General features: G+C 34.1%; 1 protein-coding gene across 1 annotated transcript; it reads right to left on the reverse strand.

The window, feature by feature from the left end:
* Window positions 1-6,062: 6,062 nt before the first annotated feature.
* Window positions 6,063-19,563, reverse strand: eas (ethanolamine kinase 1). The gene is made up of 7 exons (XM_085958784.1): window positions 19,404-19,563; window positions 19,090-19,229; window positions 9,728-9,911; window positions 8,853-8,941; window positions 8,484-8,710; window positions 6,965-7,184; window positions 6,063-6,594 (listed from the first exon to the last, which is right to left on the reverse strand). Exons 1-7 carry the CDS (start codon window positions 19,536-19,538, stop codon window positions 6,525-6,527), a joined length of 1,065 nt encoding a protein of 354 aa, XP_085814910.1. The 5' UTR covers window positions 19,539-19,563; the 3' UTR covers window positions 6,063-6,524.
* Between the last annotated feature and the right edge of the window lie 3,863 nt (window positions 19,564-23,426).

Raw genomic sequence — 23,426 nt, forward strand, 5'->3', positions numbered from 1 at the left:
GTACCTACTGACCCTTTTACCCATAGCAAATATTAAGTAACGAATACATACAAAGAGTGCACGATAAAAATCAGCAAATTTCGGTTGAAAAAAATTTAAAATCATATAACTTTTGAACCTAACTACTTAATATTATATATTTAACATTTTTCAAAAACATTTATATGCCTACTGTTGGTGATGTCCCTAGGCAGGAGTAAAATGCTGTCACCTTTCTGTAATAAATAATTATAGGGAACAATTAGTAACCCAATTTGTTATTTATTTTCGGTAATGAAAGTCTTTTAAGAAAATGACATTGGAGGATTTCCACGAAACCCACTCAAACAACAGTATTTTTAGGTACGTTGAGGTCTGTGGTGATGACAGGTTTTGAGGGCCACTTGTGAAAATTTTGCCTGTGCAATAAGCTGCCATTGGGTACTACAATATAAAAATTGGATAGGTTACCGGAATTTTTTAAGTTTCCATAATTGCATGAACTAAGATGTCGGCACTGCTTTATGGAAAACCGCCGCTGCTCTGAAAAGTTACAATATTTGTACACGTTTCTTCATTTGCCACCCTTAAGTAACGCTTACTATGCCTACCCCCATGCTACCTCACCGAATCCACCAAACACAGTTGTCATTTATGGCACCACAACCTTTAGAGGGTTTTGGCCTCCTTCAAAAACTTCTTGTATCCTGGACAATCTGGCGCTGATACTCTCCGGTTACTTTGACCGAACATTCTTAATCTCATTTTCGAGATTGCGTACATAGCCCGCATTCTATGGACGTGGTCGATCCAGCGTATTGATCTTTTCGCCCCCATAAAGTATGTATCGCTCCTTATTATATTGTGACCTCCAAATGCCATCTTCTTGAACAGCCTCAAAGGTTTTTCTCAAAACTGAAAGATATCTATATTTCTCTCATCCTGTTTGCTCGAGTTTATTTTCTATATTTCTTTATTTAGTTTGCTTTTCCTGCCCTGCTAGTGCCCAGCATTCTGATCCATACATTAATACTGGCCGCAGGGGAGTTTTATATAAGGTTGTTTTGGTATTCCTCGAGAGTGCCTTGTTTTTCAGAAGCCTTTGGGGACCAAAATAGCATCTGCTAGTGAGGTTGATCCGGCGATTTATTTTGTCGCTTGTGTTATTAGTGTTTGATATGGGACCCTAGATGAACAAATGAATCCACAGTTTCAAAAGCATCGCCACCAATATTAAGTCTGTTGTATCATTTATTGCAGTGGAGAATTGGTATGTATTTAGTTTTACTTTTGAGTATAGAAAGTCCCATGTTTGCAGCAGCTGACTTTATGGCAATAAATGCCTCTTTGAGGACTTCTGGGGACTGGGTAATGATATCAAACACAGTTATTACTGTACTATAACATTAAAGATTTCAAAACACAAGCATGGGGAATAATTCACATTTTTAATTTACTATTTGCGAGCAACTTTACTTGCCATCACCTTGGAATATAATTTAAGACTTTACTAAAAATTCATACATCTGGCAGGGATCATAATATATAAACACAATGCAGTGACCCACTGTGGGGTTTGATGGATAAAAATAATGACAATATGTAAAACAAATTTAGAACTGGCATAATACTAGTCACTCATTTCACTTATTTTAAGATGAATTCATACTTTGAATGTATGTTGAACGATTTATTGACAAAGCAAAAACCGCATATCGAATTTATTTTGTATACCAAAGTTATGTGTTTAAACACACCAATGTGGCAGGTGTGGTGCATGAAAATTAGTGTTTTTTATTTCATTCTAAATCATGTCTTTCCACCAAGAAATAACGAAAGACTTTGGACTATCAATAGTAGCCTCATACGTCATTTCTGCTATAACATTTGAAATCAGTAGGATTTTTCAACTAAATAATAATGCTGACGGGTAAAGATCTACGATCGTAAGTTGGCAGCCGGTCGAATTTGAAACTAAAATTGTCTATCGAGGATAAATTTGTTACAAATGCCATTTTAATTTACAACATGTTTCTCGAATTATGGATTGCATAATATTTGTACAGAAATCTACTACCAATAAAAAATTATAAATTACCATTTTTTTGTTAGTTATGGTAATATTCTCAATGTCATACTAGCGCCCTCGCTGAAATGCCAATTTATGGTGGTAGATCTATAGTATTAATTATTATTGTCTGCTTATCTACTCATCGTGACAGACTATCTTTTGATATGCCCTGTAAATTGGCAAATAAATGTTATAGAAGTAGTGTGAAGTTCTCTCCGAATGAATCTGCATTACAAAGTCAATTGCAGCTAACTTAATTAGCGGATCACTGGTCTTTTTTTGTTTCAATTTCATACATTTAGGCTCCATTTCTATAGCAACACGGAAATAACAGTAAAAGAATAACATTCAATATTTTTAATAAAGATTTTAATGTTTTCAAAAATTAAGTGGGTGGTTCTTATCATAAAAACAAAGCATAAAATATTTAGGACAATGGACACAACATTGAAATTATCTATTACAAATCATACAATGTACAAATTAGTATCCCAGAAATAACTGACCCCCTAGGAACGCAATATCGCGAGGGTCACATGCGTCCAATGATCGCCATCGCTGGTATAGATTGATTGCATAATATAAAAATAACATTATTATCACAAAAATTAAAATAGTGCAAATAATTACCTATTATAACTTAAGTACTATACATATGTACATAAGACAATATTATTTTATTTGTAAAATAATTATATGACTGACAAAAGTATGTACATACAGGTTATTAGAACATGAAAATATTCGAGAATGACATAATATAATATAGTACCTACATTGAATTAACATTTCCGGAAAATTGTACGCATGTAGCTGGCCATATCACAGTTCAGCATGACATGTATCGCAAACCGATGGCTGTTTAGCATTGAGATCAAATTTATGTCTACATAAAACACTTAAAAAATACATAATAAAGACAGAATAAGATAGGTTGGTAAATAAATCAGAAATACAATCATATTATATACAAATATATATTTAAAATTCTGAATGATTCAATATGCGGTCGTAAGTATCAAATATTCGTTAATAATGACAGCGTTACAAATTACTATGAAAATAATGTTCTTATTGAATCTAATAAAATTAGAACAATACTGTGCAATGCTCCACGAACATTGAATCATTTTATTATCTCAATGCTATACGGCTATCTGTAAACTGTGATATGGCAGAATGTAATACGTACGATTTACGTTCAACCTTGAAATTTACTAAGAGTTTGTATTTATTTACAATATTCAGTTTATTATGAATTTTATAAATATCTTCACAAAAAAATTCATTTAAAAACCTTTTTGATTTTAAATATTATCGAGTTGTTTCTTGTGATGGTATAATTTTATAAATTTCTTTTTAAATTCAATAGAAACAATTATTATTAGATACAAATTTCTTTTAGACTCCAAATGCTTACTTTATAAAAATTTCATATTAAAGTTTTAATTAAGTATTCAATCCATTTTTGGTACACAATTACAAAAGACTATTGTATTAAATAATCAAACAATCGTTCAACGTGTTGATTGAGACTTTGATATGCATAATATCTGAAGACGCTTAACAGTATATAATAATATAGGTAATATATAATTTAAATTATTTGGGCCGCTTAAGTTATATTCGTCATTGTTGGTTCCACAACCGGAGGAGTGGGGGGGGATTCTGAGACAGAAGGTTCCCGCTGGCGATCACCCATCACATACTGATGCACTTATCCCATCGATTTTAGACCTACTTTTCGGATGGCTTCAGGTTTTTCACACGTCTAGTCCGCAGACCGATCAACGTGCTGCGTAATGAAAATTTAGCGCTCTGTCCAACCGAATCGGGCTGTTGATTTTTCACACATTCTCGCTTGCCTCTGTTACCGTCCAGCACTGTGTACCAGTTGGGCGAGTGTCTCGTAGACTTATACGGTGACGCAGTTAGCATCGGTGGACAAAAATTACTGACTCTTTTGAAGACGTATTCATCTGTATGTGGCAGTACATCACTCCGTTAAAGTTATTTAAGAGCCATAGGCCTTTACCATAGGACACACGATTGACATAAAACAAAATTCAATAAAACGATTCGTCGATTTATACGTAGATTTGAGGAGATGGGGCTCAATGAAAGCGACATGAGTATCTTCAGCGTACCGGCAACATGGCACCCTGCTTACAAAAGTATCAATAAAAGACCTTCATTCGAATCGACGAATCATCCAACTTATAATATTATGTTCGATTCAAATTAGTTCATTTACACGAGTGAACATTACAAATTCTGTCATATTAGAGTTTTGGATTGTCACAGTTTGTTCTTACCCCTACTTTCCTCGACATTTCGGGCTCGTTGCTTATTTGACATACGTAAGAAAAAAACACTACCGATGCCACAGCCAGGATACTAAGGAAACCCGAGGTAGAAACGGCGTTTGCTACAGCGTCGACTGTAAGGAATATTTTAACACCAAAAAAAGACTGGCAGCCTTCGAATTCAGCGGGCATTTTTCAGATAAATTGTCTCGGATGCTTGAAGAATTACATTGGCTAAGCATTACGAACGGTCAAAAATCGTGGGAGTGAACACGAGAGATCGTATCGATTAAAACACTAAACAATGTCAACGATTGCCGGACACTCTATGGACACACAAAATTGACTTTGAAACCGAGATATTGGGGCCCGTGAGGGATATTTTTCTCGGTTAGTAAAGAGATCATTTGAATTCACAGGAACCCTGACAATATTAATAAGGATGGTGGGACAAATTTTGAAACGTCATGGCTTCTGACACTTTCGGCAAAATCCAATAGCTGATCCGGTATCTCCGGTCATGGCAATTGACACAGAACACTATCACCCCGGTTCGCTCTCAGCCAAATAGTCTCATGTTTAGGAGCACCATTTGTATTCATACTTAACTTAAGCAGTACAATACATTATATCTTGAAAACGGTCTGTGTAATGAGTCCGAAACATTGATGAAAGAAGGCACTTGAATGACAAAAAACAACCGTGAAAATCACAAAAAATATATTACAAATTCTAGATGTGTACACAACATAATATAAAGAAAAATAATTATAAAATATGTAATGATACCGGCGACATGTATATTATAGGGAAAATATGGTCATAAAAAAATATATAAAATGAAATATGTATGTATAAATACGAGGAAGTACAGGGTTAAATAGAACCTATTTATAAAAAAATCTTAAACAACTTCCAACTCACTCTCGCAAATGGAATATACCACTTTACAAAGAAATTTGGTTGACGACGGTTATTGCCCTCCTGTCGGCGTCACCAATAACAAGTTAGTTCTGCAGTTTGGGAGATCAGATTGATGACAGGATGTCTCCGATTTCTTAGATAGTCGTCTAGACTCTAGTTCAGGGTTGGCGAACCTTTTTAAGAACGCATGCCAAAAAATCCTAAATATTATTTTTTGACTGTCTGACGTGCCGAGCAGTTTTTCAAAGAGAAAAAATAGTTATAACAATTCTATTTAAAAAAATATTATTGAGTTCCTGAGTATTACTGTATGTATTACTTAGTTTGGTACTTTACGCACAAATTGACGCCAGAATTGCTCTGATCAGATGGGGCATTTTCTCGCTACAGTGGTCTCAATCATTGTAAAATTACTGTAAATCGGTCAAAATCAGAGGATCGCGGTGCGGCCTCCCCCGCTGCCTGGTCAGTACGATAATATTATGTGAAGCATAAAACCTAATGACCAACTTATATAATTTAAATTAAACATAATGCTTATTCTTGAAGAGTATCAGCCTGCTATATTTTATACAATGCGATTTGTCATGTATGCATGAATTTCGTCGTTTCCGTTTGCGCATCGATTGGTAAATATTATTGGTAAAAATATTATTAAAAACTGAAAAAAAATACGCATGGCTATGCGTCATTATTTGTTAATATACTATATATTTATTTGTAAAACTTTTATGTAAAAAAAAATATTTTTTAAAATATTAAGTAGGTATATCTATATTTTTCTCTTAAACATTCACGTGCCATAGGTTCGCCATCACTGCTCTAGTTGATTAAAACAAATTATAAAAAATTATGTATTCGAGTGGAATGCAGAACAGCAACCTCATATTTGGACTAGAGTCAATGAAGATCTAACAAAATGTTAGATCGTCTGCGTCCATTACGTCATAAATAATTATTTAGTACTTACTGCTAGATTTGCCTGAATTGTTGCAATTTACATAATAGAATATTGGTATCAGTGGAATAGTGGAATGTTTCAATCCAAGTTGTAATGAATGGAAATCCAGATTAAATGAATTTTTATGCAGATAAAAGATTCTTAAAGTTCTCTAAAACAATACACAGTGATCATATTCAATTTGGCATTAATCAATCATCCGCAATGGTTAGGCATTAAGGCTTCCGGTAAATCTTAGATTAAGTCACGTCCATTTTATGCTAATTCTATCAACAATTGTACATCAACTGGAATCGTTTTTATTTAATATATCTCTCTTGTCGTAGTATTCCTTGAACCGAATCGCCGCATACCTGGAAAAGTAAAAGAAATCGATTACAACAAAAATAATTTATATTTATATTATACCTGATCCGATTCACTGTGGCGGTTAGCCGGAATAAACATGCTGTCCCATTTTGACATTTCCCTCGCGCGTTGACCAATAGGTTTTAGCATAACACGTGATATCTAAAATGAATATTACTCAGTCCGATGTGACATTTTATTCGTGTCACCGGTCATCAATTAAGAAAAAAAATAGTCATTAAAGAATAGTATTACGTAGATATCGATTAGGTGTTTCATTTTAATTAATATAATGTCTTTCTGGCGAGTGTTGACAGCTGACATCGTTAAAGTGACCCATTTGAAGTATTATTAAAATTGTTCAAATTTGCTCACTCGATAAAGTCAAATTGGATGTTGGAGTGTTCGGCTTGTATGAGTGCCCAAATTCCCCAGAAGAAGTGAGAGGCTAAAACAAATCGATTGACTTGTTCGTAGAGCTCTTCCACCTCCTCGATCAGCACGTCCCGGTCCAAGTATGTCACCAGGTATTCCGACAGCCACGGCAATTGAAACTCTTTGGATGGATAAAGAGAGTAATCGACATCCGATAAACCTGCAATCGCAAAACAATACCAAATCACTGATCATCCTCCTGAAGTAGAATATGTCAGTTTGGACTATACCTAGAAAGAATCATACGACCGTGACATATTACAAGATTTGATAGGGATGCTGATCGATTTTGGTCTGGTTGAATTGATAACTACAGAAAAAGTAATACAGGTATGTATTTCGTAATTTAAAACCGAGTTATGCACTTTGGTCATAAGTTGACTTTTATACAAAATATTGTAAAATCTTTTTGACCGCTTACATTTAATAATTTATAATCCAATTGAAAAATAATTAACGAATTAGTTTTTTACCCAATTGCATACATTACATTAGTTATATTATTATCTGCAATGTAGGCTGTAAATGAAATCTAATCAGAATTCTAATTTGATGAGATTGCGTCACGCAAATTTTTAAATGAGAAAATTAGTGTTAATGTAATAATTATTAGTGTAATGAAATTATCATAAATAATAATCATTATCTAAATTCTAAACAAATTTGTTCAAAATGGTGTTTTCCGTCAAATTAAGTCTGGTTTTTAATTAAATCGCCTTTCAGTAATGCAGTTGGAGTTTCCAAATAATCATTCTACATTAGAATGTAATTAAAAGATAAACAATGTATTCTAATTTATCGATACTCTATAATTGCAGGTCTCTGTCTCTGTATACCTACTGATCTTATGGTATATGGTATATGTATACACCCAAAAAAGATTAAAGTTAAACCTGAAGAGGCGAAACCTGGGTCGCTAAAACTAATTTATAATATGGAATATTTTAGTATAAAACTTTCAGCGATTAAAATTTAAATCCAATTTCCGACGAGTACCTACTCTGAATAATTATTATTTGCATTTCCTACAAATTAACTGCAAAGTTATACCATGCGTATAATAGTTTATAGGGTTTATTTGACAACAGATCAAGCTGCCAGCTAACAAACACCATATTAACGCAACTCAAATTTGTCAAATACGCTTTGAATGTCACGGAACGAGGTCGTCTCCGAGCCGTATGTTTCCATGAATTCACTTAGATTTATGTATTTATTTTACAATACGATTAGAAAATTAATTCCTTGGAAAAAATAATCGTTCTAATGAAGAATCAATATATAAATAAATATGAAAGACTATGGTGCAAATTAATTTTACATACAGCATATGGCTCGCGTTATTTTTGTGTTTTCAAGTCATATCAGTATTTATGTGTTATTATAATATAATTAACAAAAATGTTGAATTATAATAGGTCATCGTACGGTTTATAAGACGCATAAATAAATATCTCACCAACGAATTCTGCAAAATGGTTGCCTATATCGAACGCCTGATAATTATAATCGGCGTATTCATAATCGATGAATGTAACCTTTTGCTTCTTTTCATTGTAAATTACATTGCCGAGCAGGAGATCGTTGTGCGCGAAAACGATCGGGCTTCCGATTTTTATGAGATGACTTTTTAAATACTGCAGTTCCTTTCTCAGCTCAGGTAATGGCCTGATCGTCTCTTCAAACCTGAAATTTAAAAAAAATACAAACTTAATCTTAATAATTTTAAACATAAAAAAATGTAAACCGGTTATGATAAATGTCGTGACAATGGCAGTGAATATAATTGTACACATTCTCAAACAAAGCAATTAATAATAATATATACCTTATTTGTTTAACGGCACATGTGTACACATCTGGAATATGATTCAAGAATTTTTCACTCTTGGACCACAGCATCGGCTTATATGATATCTGAAATGAAAACAAGTCGAAACGATGACAACAAAAAAATCACTAACATGTCATCGAATTGATCACATAATAAAAATTTTCATAAGTAAAGAGGATAAAAAAATTATTCAATAGGGACCTAATCATTGTTTTTATTGTGACCCATTGTAATATTGTTGTCAATTCTAATTACTGTAGATAATATATGTAGATAAGTGTTCCGAAACCAAAAATGATAATAATTATGAAATTAATAGATCACAAATACTTCAGTGTCCGTAGCTCGTCATCCGGCTTATTGAACAATGTGAAATGTACAATAATTTTAAAAATTAACAAATAAAGAAGACATGTGCATAATATAAGAATTAATTCACGACCCGGGTTTCGCCTTTCGGCATCTTCAGGCGTCGTGTACACTCACCAAAGGTAAACACACACTGACAATGAAGTAGGTAAAAACTCCATAATGGTGAGTGTACACGACGCCTGAAGATGCCGAAAGGCGAAACCCGGGTCGCAAAAAACGACTTAAATTGAATAGTACAGAGCTTGAATCCATTAGAAGTTAATAATTGTTTTCAAATAAAATAGTGCCCGCAGGCCACTTTTTTTTACTATTAGGGCAAATTTGTGATGTGTGTTTATCTCACTTAACTGGTCGACCTGACACGGCTGGCCCCTACTCTATACGAAAATACTCTTTGATAATTAATTAATCTACTCTAAAGAGGAACCGCACCGGGATGCAGTGGCTATGAAAATAATGAAAATTTCAACGTATTGTAATGAGAAAAAATGATTTACCTCCGGGTCCTGTCGCACTTTATGCATGAGGGCCATTTGACGCGCTACGAGTTTCCAAACCTCAGGCAACACCACGCTGTCCACGGTGAGAGTGACTCCTGACACATATTTGTAGACCAATCCATTGTCGAACACGGCGTACAGGCACGGTGCCAATCCTTCTTTATTCAATAGTTTCAAATTCCTACAACAAAAAACATTTTGAGTCAACAGAAAAACTTAGGCAACATACGCGATCAATTGAAACGTGGGCCGGTCGTAGTCCAGTGCGTGAGGCGCTAGTATTTCATCCGGGGGCTCTGGGTTCGATCACGTGAGGTTACAATATATTTATGTGATTTTCTCAAAACCCAGGTGTCTGCGAGTGTTTCATTCGATTACTAAATAGACTACTGTTTCACTACACTACTGTCATTCGTCCTCATGACCTGTCGAATATATATAATTGAAACATTCGGATGAGGAAGAATCATCAGCTAAGTGTCGCCGCTTGACAAACGAACGAGTTCACAGATGGCGTGCTCAGCAAAGTCAGGAGACTCGGCAAAAAGTCCGCTCAACGTCTAGAGAGAAGACCGAAAGTTATTATTTTCATGACGAATGGGAAACAAACTATTTCTCTGTGACGGTGAAAAACAAGTGTTTAACTTGTAATACCTCAATGTCCTCGGCCAAAAATATAATTAAGTTGAAGAATAACAATGGGATTGTGATAGTAGATCCTACTTGAATTTGGAGATGCCTGGTATACATTGACTTTTTTTCTATGCATGATCCAAAAGATGATTTTTCACAAAAGAATGGTGCCAAAAGGAAGAAAATAAAGTTATGAATACCAAGTCGAGTGCTACTCAATTTTAGTGGTAAAAATTAATAAATGAATATGATTTGTGGCTTTTATAGTAACAAAAATAATTTAAACGTTGCTTAAAATATATTTCTAAGAAGATTCAAAATCATAAAATACGTTGATACGTATGTTACATGCGTAGTTGTTAAAATGTTGTCTGATCATTATCTTAATAACCCAGAAAAGTTATTTTTGATAACCCCACAAAACCATAATTTTATTTTATCAATTCTCTGTTCAGTTAAAATATAGTCAGTCAAAATAATTACTCAGGATTCAATTCAACATATTCAACATTTCTTTTATTCAACAAATAATTCAAAATATTTTAAGAATGTAACATTCCATATATTGAACATACATAACTTCAGATATATACCCACTAGAAAAAATCATATTTTTAAAAAAATACGATGCTCGACGGGATTTGAACCCGTATAACCACTGGGTATGGCGCCAACTGTGCAACAAGAAAGTTATAATTTCACAAAATATAATATAAATGTGGTAAATTTAGGAAATTTTTTTATTGTATGAATACCAAAATGCAAAATATAGAAAGCTGAAAACTTCCATTGGGTCTTGGGCCACAAAAAGTCTTCATTTGGGCCGCGGGTTGGGCATGCCTGCCTTAGACGGTCGCACCGATTCACGAGTACCACAAGTCCCGACCCATATCGAAGGCTGTCTATATGGATATAGAAAACTATCCTCAGTGATGAGGTCCTGACGAAGAAGGAGTAATATTCATTTCACCAATATAATTTGTATTTTTTTGTTCCCGAGGGAATGGGGGAGGCGTGTTCAGAAAACTTCCCCCTGTGTTTGTGACTGAGTCAGAATAAACTATGATTTTATTGGTATTTTCAATCTGTTTTTTTTAATGTTCAGGTTTCCGATGGAGAATTGAGGCATTAATTTGAGGTTGTAGATTTGGTAGCAGCATTTTAAAAAACTTAGAATAAGTACTGCGCATATTCAAAATTTAACATTAATAAGATTCCTCCGGCTGGAGTTAGAATTCAAAGATAATAAATAATATATTGTAATAACATGGTTTGAGTTATTATCAAATATTTTGTTATTTCAATAATTAATAGTTTTTTTACGATTAATGAATATCATGTTTTATTGTTATCAAGAAGTGACCTGTTTGGAAAAAATTATCATCAAAATTAAGTCAGAAGGAAGTAAAAACATTTCAATAACAAGAAATAATAACATTACGTATAAAAAAATACATCATTAAATGCCAAAAATTGATTAAAATTTTATTCGTGAATAAAATAGTGCTTGTTTTTTCTCAAAAAAAAAATATTGATAAAAATTCTGTTTTTCTTAAATTCGAAATTCTGTGCAATACAAATGAAAAGTGTTATAAATATTTTTTTCTTAACTATTACTTACTAGAAATTAGAAGCATCCTAATAATACATTCTTTAATACCTACAGTCCGACAACATAAACGTTAACTTTTTGATGTTCGGTTGGGATCGGCTTTTTTCGACCAGTACGGGGTCGACTCAGCACGTAGCAAATCGTCAACGTTACTTTCAATATGAATAGTTACTAAAGTAATGTCCACAACAAGACCTCGGCGATTACAGGAAGTCGCTGTAGTCGCGTGGAGAAGATGTCATTTTTTGAATCCAGCGAAATTAGGTTTATAATTTATAACAATTCAAAACTTACGAAAAATAACAAAAATAAAATACGAAAATAGAATAAAAAAACGAAACTTACCTTATTGAAAAATGAAATCAATTCGGCGTTGTTTTTGATTTGACAAAACGTTATTGACATTTGGGAAATTACCTGTATATTTTATATTTTTAATATAACATGATGCGAGTTACTTAAATCTTTATTGGATTCCTTATAGTAGATAAATACCTCTTACTTTTAACGGAAGCCATCTTATTCTATATAAGTACATTAAGTATCTTTAGCAATTTGTACACTGCATGAATAATGATTATTATGAAACTGCACTTTGTGAAATAGTATTAAGATTTATTAGCTTATCACTAGAATTCATGAATTAATAATTTTCTATATTATAATTAAACGACATCATTTCGCATTTAGTCAACAAATAGGATAATGAAATATTAATTTTCCAGAAATGCCGTAGGTACCAAAATTATTTTTATCTTCACTGATTTAATTTGCAGTACACATAAATCAAAATATCTTACCGACATTCTATTATATTTCTTACCCATTTTAAATTTAGAAAATAATGAATTCTATTGTATTTAGTTTAACAGGCATTTTAGATACGAGATTGCTAAATATGAGACTAAACATAATTTGAGCGTGAACATTAAGTCGCAGCGTCTATAATAACAAACCATAATTCAAATCTGTAATTGCTCTCTACTCAGAACAATATGATGTCATTTTACCCGGTCGGCGCACGATATTCTGGAACTTACGCACGGCGTAAACGATTAGCACGGTTTAAGTTGTTTTATAATGGCTTTAGTTCATACTAAGCTTTGGGTTCATTTTAAGTAAACTAAATATATTGCTGGGGTGCAAATGATTTCAGTTAGGATGACGTATGGGCATTTTCGCCAAAGTTTGTACATGTTTGAAATTTGGGTAATATTATTTTTTCACTAAAATTAACCATTTTTATATAGCTAGCAGATTCCTTGTTCTATTGCTGAATTGGTGATAGCAATTTTTCAGCAAAATATTGATTAATACAATATTTATATCATTTTTTTTATGACATTGGGCATAATAAGTTTCTGTTCCGTGACTACGAAACTAAGCTTATAAAACATGAATGAGACACTTTTTATCACTTAAAAGAGTTCTATTAGATTAAAAAAACCATACACTTAAAAATAAAAGTACAAATAGTCAAAAAATATTATTGAATTTTAATTCATGGGCACATTTCGTTCCACTCCGTTACCCTATGTCTATAATGGCAGAGCATTTTTCCTTTAGTATTTGAAAAAACCAATCAATGTTCGTTCTGCTATTTTATTCTGCTATTAGACAGTAATCACTTTTACTAAATTTTATTGGAAAAATATATATGTTTCGTTATTTAATAATCAAATGAAAAATAGTTAACGTTCAATTTTTTTGGGGACATTTTTTGAATGGAACGAAATGGTAACGGAGTGTAATTTGTAAAGCTAAAGTTACATGTTACCATAAAAACAAATTTTTGTTTTATGAAAATTATTTGAATTTTTTGATAGTCAGATATATATTCAACGTGCGTCACAATAACAAAACAAATCAAACTTAATCACTAAAATAGACATATTTTATAATAAATTTCACAATACTAGTAAAATAAGGTAGGTAATAATTTTGACACACTATACATTACCATAACTTTTATTTGGCATTTATATTATTTGTAACTCAGATAAAAAATATTTTAAAGCAAATTAACAACATATGAAAAAAATTAAATCAGCGAGGGATTCGGACGCGAGTTTCTAGCGCGGCACGGAGTATATAACTTTTACAAAAATAATTACAGTCGAACTCGGTTATTACGATCTTGGACATAGCGAGATCTCGGATGTAATAAGGAAACATTTGTTGACATTTGGTTTATGATTTTCGCCATACATTTAATTTATTCACTTTTATAACGAGCAACTTATCGGATATACCGAGCTAAAATACTGTTAATGTGTCGATCGTTTTAAAACATTTCGACCCTAAGCAATAAAATCCGATTGGACAGGATGCCGCCGGGGTCGGATTACGTTTATGACACTAGTAAAGTGTCTAAGTACCTACCTTATTGGTGTTTCGCCGACAATAATAAAAAAGTATCAACGCATATGGTTGAAAAATCCAAGGTTTGTGAAGTTCGTAGGTACCTACCAGAGTTCATTACAATAAACAACTTCTTTTGTAGTTTATGAATGCCATGCTCGTTTCGGGGATTTTTACGATGGTTTCCAAATTTTTTATTTTCGACTTTTTGTGTAATGTGACATGCTCATTTAAAAATACCTATTCTCTGATATAACGAGTAACGCTTATAACAAGCAAATTCAGTCGGTCCCATCTTCCTCGTAATAACCAAGTTCGACTGTATGTTGTCTTGAAATTTACTTGTATTCATCAACATAAAATGTAGCTATACAGGTTGATTGTAATCAAGACGTACTTTTCTGACATTTCGCGAATACCTACAGTTCCAGGTATTAAATCTAATAGGGTACACATTTCTGTTAAACGTGACAAAAAAATACTTTTTCCTACATTTTTATAAATTTCTATGCCTAAAATGTATGGAGAAGTTTTAAAATTTTGGTGGCGTATAACAGAAAGAGTATGACAGAGCCAGTGCTTGTCTCGCAATTATTTCAGTCTGGTGTTTTTTTTTCCTTCTGTTGTTTTTGTATCTCTCCATACTTTTATCTGCGCTAGTTTTGCGTATTCAGACATATCACATACTTTTTTAATCTTTATTATATAGTCAGGTTATTTTCTATATTTTTTAATGAAAATATTTTTGTTTTTCATACGAACAGACAAAATAAAACTTTTTATAATCTATGAAGAACTAAACACACAATGTAAACCCAACTTTATGCATTCCATTTCGTTACTTTTACATTCCACATATACGTTACCACCAATATAGTTTCGGAGTGGAAGTAACGGATTCTGTTTTAGAAGTGGTTAAAGCTAAAATTTAGCTTAGTTTTATTGTTAAACCTGCGATATGTTTTATTATATCTGTAGTATGAAAGATAAGCTCCATATGTATTGTATGTGAAATAGAAATATGTGATTTCTTATCTTACAAATCGTGGTAACAGTAGTGGAACTTCTTAAATGACCAACCCAGAAAGCAACCTGTTCCGATAGCGATACCGACAAACACCAACAATTTAAATTGTAAATGGCGATCAGTGTTATACAAAAGTGTTGCTACATTAAAAAAATACATATTTATAGTGGAAATTTTTCGCCTTCATGCTAAAATCATGGTAACGGAATGTGGAATTCCACTTTTTCAAATATCCTGGGACACACTTTAAACGTGATTTTTTTCAATATTGCTCAAAATTTACGGAAAAACTGTATATTTTTTAAAAATATATAATGTAAACTGTTGAAGACACTACGAATTTAATTTTACACACTCAGAATTAATGACGAAATCAGACTTTGTTTATTTGAATTTAGGAGTGGGACATGGTAAAAACACACTACCTTTCGATCTAAATAATCAATTAAAAATATATACAGGTCAGACAGTTGTATTTAACTGATCGAATAAAGTAAATTAATAAATTTGCATGCTAAAAATACATAACTTTCCAATATTCTATAATATAATAACTATGAAAAAATCAATCAAAGTCATGGGACATGCCAAAAATGCAATGTACAAACTTTGGCGAAAATGCCCGTATACGGTGCATAGTGCCTATTGGTAATATGGGCACATCGGTTTATGGTTTGTATTACAATAAGTGAGCGATAATATTAAAAACCTATGAAGAAAAAATATGATTTACGATGTTGAACGATGTTTCATAGCAATGCAAGCAGTGCAGTGCACTTGTATGATGTTAGACCAGCCGCCGCTGCTATGAATCAACATTTTCTACTTTTTATCTAGAAGTCAGATATTTTTATTGAAATTTTAAATTTTAATTGTTAAAACCGGAGTTGCGCTGGGACTTCTAGTGCGTGTTGAATTCTTCTTTTTACGTGCGGAAAAAAATCTGAAAGAGTGAATCCCACTGATACGTGATAAAAAATGTCATGATTTATTCGACAATTTGAAATAAGAATCAATGGCAGCCAGCGAGATCTATCCATAGACTGCATCGGGTGAGATGCGGTCAGTGCGTATCAATATATTGTTGCTCGGCATGCAAAACCGCGTCAGCGACCATTTTAACGAAATGTATGTTTTGACGCTATTCGATTCAAAATATAAATCTCCACGTATGTGCATTCATAGAATGCTGGATATTTGTTTAAATTGACGTTTTAATAGGCATTTTGTAACACCGCGTATGTAATTTGCAAGGCAACACCACGAATGTGTTGCGCGTTTTCCCTTTAATACCGCGTTAGCGACCATTATCCAAAATGTATGTTTTGACGTCATTCAATTCAAAATATAAATCTCCACGTATGTGCATTCATAGAATGCTGGATATTTGTTTAAATTGACGTTTTAATAGGCATTTTGTAACACCGCGTATGTGATTTGCAAGGCAACACCACGAATGTGTTGCGCGTTTTCCCTTTAATACCGCGTTAGCGACCATTATCCAAAATGTATGTTTTGACGTCATTCAATTCAAAATATAAATCTCCACGTATGTGCATTCATAGAATGCTGGATATTTGTTTAAATTGAGGTTTTAATAGACATTTTGTAATATCGCGTATGTGATTTGCAAGGCAATACCGCGAATGTGTCCCGCGTTTTTTCTTTCTCCTGCACAATTTTGTTTTTGTGGCTAACGCGGTATTGCATGCCGAATGATAATATATACTTAGTAGAAAACTATTATCGTAGACCAATACAACATAAATTTTTTGTTAAAAGTAATAGTTTATATTAGTATTAACAGATGGCAATATAAAATTGTTATTTTTTTTTGGTAAATATCTTTTATAAATGAAGAAAATTATATTACTGCATTCATGTCTTTTAAATAATTACTTTATTTCAAATATAAACATTGAATGAATTAAAATATTTAAAAAAAAATATGGGTACGCAATTTACTATGGCTGGTATTCCAGCCTGGCTGGTCGGAGAATGGAGACGAAACCTAAAAATTTCACTTCTGTTGCGTGTACTAGGTACATTCTTTTTAAAAGGCTTTAGTCTTGAATTATTTTCTTTTCTGAGAATTCGCATGGATCAATTTGAATTGATTTAAAATTACAATAATTATGTTTTGTAGGTTAAGTATAAATCATTTCATTCATTGTAACCATGTATGATGCACGATCCGAATAAGAATATAATAATATGGGTCTCCACATGTCCTCAGAGTGGAGGTTTGTTGTTAGGTATGAGAAATGGATGTTAGCCACACGGTCCATACTCTGACTCCAAACACAAATTGAAAAACAATAGGTATGTGTATTTGGCAGACTCAGGATTCGAACCTGGGACCCACGACATTATAAGCCGAGGCGTAAGCCGAAGTGTAAGCTACTCAGCTATCGTGGGCGTTGTACTCATCTTTATTTTTTGAACAAAAAATAATATACCAACTCCTCCCTCATTTCTAAAACACTTTCGTTAGTTATTAGCGGTTTTGCCATGGTTGTCTATGCTCAAAAAGTGTCGTTTAGATGCTTTCAGGTATAGACTAAAAAATCTGACGTTTCTCCGCGGTGAGCTCTCGTAACATAGAGCCGCAAGTTTATGTCAATAAAAAAAAAATAACATTTCACTACTAAACGTGGAGCTCTTCAAAGTATAATGTTAAGTTAATATGCTTACTTATTTTCATGAAGAATAATTTTTAGCCAAGATACAATCCTGAGAACTACAATCCGTACAAAGATTGAAACGAAGATTGGGAGACTGCGCTGCGCAGGTCATTTGAAACGGATGAACGACAATGAATCGAGTAATTTCAAGCAACGCAATAGGATGCAGAAGAGGTGGGCCAAATATATTCTAGACGCAACTAGAGCTACGCGGGGTATTATCAAACTGGAAAGTGGCTACCACGGGGACCTACGCTCGCTCTTGTCAAGATGATGGTTATTAGCCATTCGCCCAATCCATTGAATGGAATCAATTTTTTTTTTGCCAATTGTTGAATTGAACCGGTGACCCACGGTTCTAGATACGGGTAGGGTGCTCTACCAACTAGGTCACCCTGGGTACCTACTGTACAGTAAATATTATTATAAATTGGCAGCATTTTAGACGTCGAAGACACCTTCGCTTATCTTCAAGTACACATAGTACCATAGGTACGAGTATCTACTTATAAAATAATCAATAAAATGGACAATTCATAAAGCACACATTGGTAATATCCCCAACTTGAATATTATGACATGTCAATATATTATTAAAAATATATATAAGATTGACTGGGGAATTATCGGTAGGTGCCTCTAAGCAACAAAATCAATATCTTTATAATAAAATAATAAAAAACCTAGCATTTTTTACGGCATGCTGCAACATGTGAAAATTATTGTTCCATCACTCACTTATCGAATCGATGGATCAGCATAACAACAAAATATAGCGTGTAGCTGTAGCTGTCGAATGCAGACCAGTTTCTAATATCAAATTTGGGTAGGCACTAATAAGCCACCACACCAACAATTTTAGTAAATATAATTAGGTAGGTTTTATGCACCGGGTGAATCACATCCGATAAGACAATTATTTGTCATGATCGATCTACTATCTTTTGACGTTTAACTCGTAATTATGTTAATCCAAAACCTTTTACACGCCGTCGTATGAAATCGTAATAATGTTGACATAATTTATATAATAAATAATTACCTCAATTCGGCTTTTCTGTCAATAAGTAAATCCGTCTTGTTTCCGTAAATTCGTACCAACACCACATCTCGTGAATCCACTTCGTCTTTTCTTTTATAAAAACAGCCCACTAATTTATTGGTAATGCCGTCGGTAAACACCTACAAAATACAACAAAAAAAACTACAATTCGTGTATTATTTTTATTATTCAAACACTATCGACGCGGTAGCGATACACAAATTAGAATCTAGTAAGATTTTAGTCGGAAGGACACGCTCAAAAATAGCAAATGTATATTTTCATATTTTACAGAGAAAGTGAATAAAGTCAACCTTAAATAAGACATTTTCTTTTGGCCACGACGGACGTATTACTTTTAGAATTTGCGATGCACCTTCGTATGCGTTATTATCGTCAATAAAAATCGGAATGTAAACGTCTTTCCCTCCCAAAAAACTGACGTCCATTCCGATGCTGTGTCAAACGCAGTCTGAGCAAATAAATCGAATTGCCCGCGATATATTTAAACACGACATGCGTTGTAAAGCAACGGGTCGCAGACGGAAATGCATGACGTGAGTCGGTCATGTCGTTTTTGTATATCGAGATGGCTGAAATTATAAAATCACATCCATAAATTGTATACAATAAATGATAAATACCATTTACATTGTCACTGTTGTGTCAATTAAATTATCAAGTTCTCAGAAAATAAAAGTGTGGAACGATTCTAACAGGGGAGGTCATGCCGAGACAGTGACATCACGCGGCTAGCCAAAATAAATGACGAATTGCGAAAGTACAGTATTGGGATTGTACCTGCGCCGCATGTCGGGTGAAATTTGCTGCATGCGATACCAGCTGTTTTTTTCATACGCTGCCAGCGTATGGTGCTCGTGTATCCATAAAAGTGTCAAACTTAAGCCGCGTTGACACGATCCGAGTACACTCGGACCGAGCGCACTCGTACGAGACAGCTTCATACTAATCTTCTAATATATAAAAATTAATATTTGTGTGTTTGTTTGTTCGTATTTAATGCGCAGCCATACCGTTCATCCGATTGCGATAAAACTTTGTAAACTTATTGCTTGCACTTGCGGGAAGAGTATAGGCTATACTAATATATAAAAATGAATGTCTGTCTGTCTGTATGTCTGTCTGTCTGTGTGTCTGTCTCGTATGCGTTCCTATACCATTCATCCGAATGCAATGAAATTTTGGTAAGTGGTTGTATGCACACCCATGAAGGTTTCTGAATTAGAAAAATCCTCATCTTCTTCTTCTTCTTCATTCTATTTTTTTTTATTTGTATGGTTCATATACCATTCATACGATTGCAATGAAATTTTGGTAAGTGGTTGTATGCACATCCATGAAGGTTTCTGAATTAGAAAAATCCTCATCTTCTTCTTCTTCTTCATTCTATCTTCTTTTATTCATATGGTTCCTATACCATTCATCCGATTGCGATGAAACCTTCGTCAGTTGTTGTGTTAACACCCGCAAAGGTTTCTGAAATAGTACAACTATCTTCTTCTTCTTCATTTTATCTTCTTTTATTCGTATGGTCCTTATACCATTCATCCGATTGCAATAAAACCTTCGTCAGTTGTTGTGTTAACACCCGCAAAGGTTTCTGAAATAGTACAACTATCTTCTTCTTCTTCATTTTATCTTCTTTTATTCGTATGGTCCTTATACCATTCATCCGATTGCAATAAAACCTTCGTCAGTTGTTGTGTTAACACCCGCAAAGGTTTCTGAAATAGTACAACCATCTTCTTCTTCTTCTTCTTCATTTTATTTTCTTTTATTCGTATGGTCCCTATACCATTCATCCGATTGCAATAAAACTTTCGTCAGTTGTTGTGGTAACACCCGCAATGGTTTTTGAATTAGTACAACCATCTTCTTCTTCTTCTTTTTCTTCTATTCTATATTCTTCTATTCGTAAGCGTTCCTATTCCATTCATCCGATTGCAATAAAATTTTCGTCAATAATTGTGCCAACACCCGCGAAGGTTTCTGAATTAGTACAACCATCTTCTTCTTCTTCATTCTATCTTCTTTTATTCGTATGGTCCCTATACCATTCATCCAATTGCGATTAAACCTTCGTCAGTTATTGTGGTAACACCCGCAATGGTTTTTGAATTAGTACAACTATCTTCTTCTTCTTCCTTGGTTCCTATACCATTCATCCGATTGCAATGAAATTTTGGTAAGTGGTTGTATGCACATCCATGAGGTTTCTGAATTAGAAAAATCATCATCTTCTTCCTCTTCTTCATTCTATCTTCTTCTATTCGTATGAGTTCTTAAACCATTCATCCAATTGCGATGAAAATTTGACCAGTTGTTGTGCGCAAGCCCGCAAAGGTTTCTTCATATTCGTATTCGTTTCTTCATATTCGTTTCTTCATCTTCTTCTATTCGTATGCATTCCTATACCATTCATCCGATTGCAATGAAACTTTGGTGAGTTGTCGTGCGCACGCCTGCAAAGGTTTCTGAATTAGTAAAACCATCATCTTCTTCTTCTATTCGAATGCGTACCTACACCATTCATCCGATTGCAATGAAACTTTGGTGAGTTGTCGTGCGCATGCCCACGAAGATTTCTGAATTAGAAAATCATCTTCTACTTCTATTCTTATGCGTTCCTATACCATTCATCCGATTGCAATGACATTTTGTCGCAAACGATGTTTGGCGGATGAATCCGAAACTTCGCTTTGCCGTCTGCGCGCAGTCGCTTTGCCGTGTGCGCGCAGCCTAATATTCGTATGCGTTCCTATACCATTCATCCGATTGCGATGAAACTTTTGTCAGTTGTTGTGCGCACACTTGCGAAGGTTTCTAAATTATTATTATATAAAATACAAAGTTTGTTGTTTGTTTGTTCCATCCAATTTTGATTTTTTTTACTACATATTAGGTAATAACATTAATAACGTTTTCATATTTTGGATTCGATTTTAATTTAGTGTTCTTATGTTTGATCTTTACTCCTATTAGAATTATTTTCATATTGCCATATTGTATTACACAGATATTTTAATATTAAAAAAATAATTAACTCTTATTATTTTTCAAATATCTAAGATAAAATAAATATAACCACGAAGTGACCCTGTGCGAAGCCGGGTACTTCAGCTAGTTACTTATAATACGAGCTAGCTCGGAAGAGTAGAACGCGGTCCGAACAATCTCTTAAGTGGGCAACGCAGTGCGCTGTTGTCAATTACTAAGGCCTGCCGGCCAATTTCAACGAACGCTCTCCCAGTCCTGGCCGGCATCCTTCCAGTTGACCTGCATATACATGTAATATGTAGGTAAGCGGTGCATCCACGATGCTCTTCAAATTCGAGAAGACCGTTGTTGGTGACTTTCAACTTGCCCCGCCACCTCGCCTTGTTGCTGAAAAAGTAACCTCATTGAAGCGGAGAATACGTCTTTTAACGCTGGATATTTGGTATATATATATTTATAGCTTGGAATGAAACGACCAAGGGTCGGCACACTTATTTGTTTTTCCCTGATATAAAATGGCGATTGGAGATAACCATGTTGACTCCTGACTAATACACCAGTCAATTATTGACAGGCCATGGTGGGTTCGCTTCCGAGATCTTTGAGCTTGGATTTTCTACCCGACCGACATGTCCATGCGACGGAGAAAAACAGATGTAAACCACATCCTCTGGGAATATCTGAGAATGTGCTCCGAGAGGAAAGAGATGCTCAAGTCGGTCCAACAAGCTGTTGGACCCATCGGGCCGTCTGACTTGGTCGCCACAAAGCCCAATTATATTGCTTTTAGAAAATTTTCGGCGTCTTACTGCGGGCGTGAAGTTCTCTTCACAAAATTTTTGCTGTCCGTATGATAAGCGTCGTTTTTGTTATATATATATTTAATTCATTTTCTTTTTGTTAATTCGCTGTGCATTTTCTCTCCCCCGACACTTTGCATTAGAGTAAAATCAGTGAGCTCAGTCAAAGCTCACTTGAGAGCGTGGGTACTGCTCCTGATACATTACCAGGCGTAAACGACTGTACAGATACTTCACATCAAAGCAGTGCCTCGTGATACGCTCGATTAAGACCAAATATGGTGCGGGGCGAATTTGTTTTAGATGGCGTGTTTGCGTTCCTTTTTTCAAACTAAAAGCTTGCAATCATTCGGTGTGCGGCGGTATAGGTATTTAGTTACACGTGCATTGTGAATGTAACAAAATCACATCGACGAATTATTCGACGTTTCGCAGTCGGACGAGGTTGCATGACGTGAGACCCGGCTAACAATTTGTATACACTGTATTGGCATTACAATGTTCAATGATGACCGAACC

This window comes from Rhyacophila brunnea, unplaced genomic scaffold (genome assembly GCF_057557595.1).
Source record: "Rhyacophila brunnea isolate RB1 unplaced genomic scaffold, BYU_Rbru_1.0 scaffold_8, whole genome shotgun sequence".
NCBI lineage: Eukaryota > Metazoa > Arthropoda > Insecta > Trichoptera > Rhyacophilidae > Rhyacophila > Rhyacophila brunnea.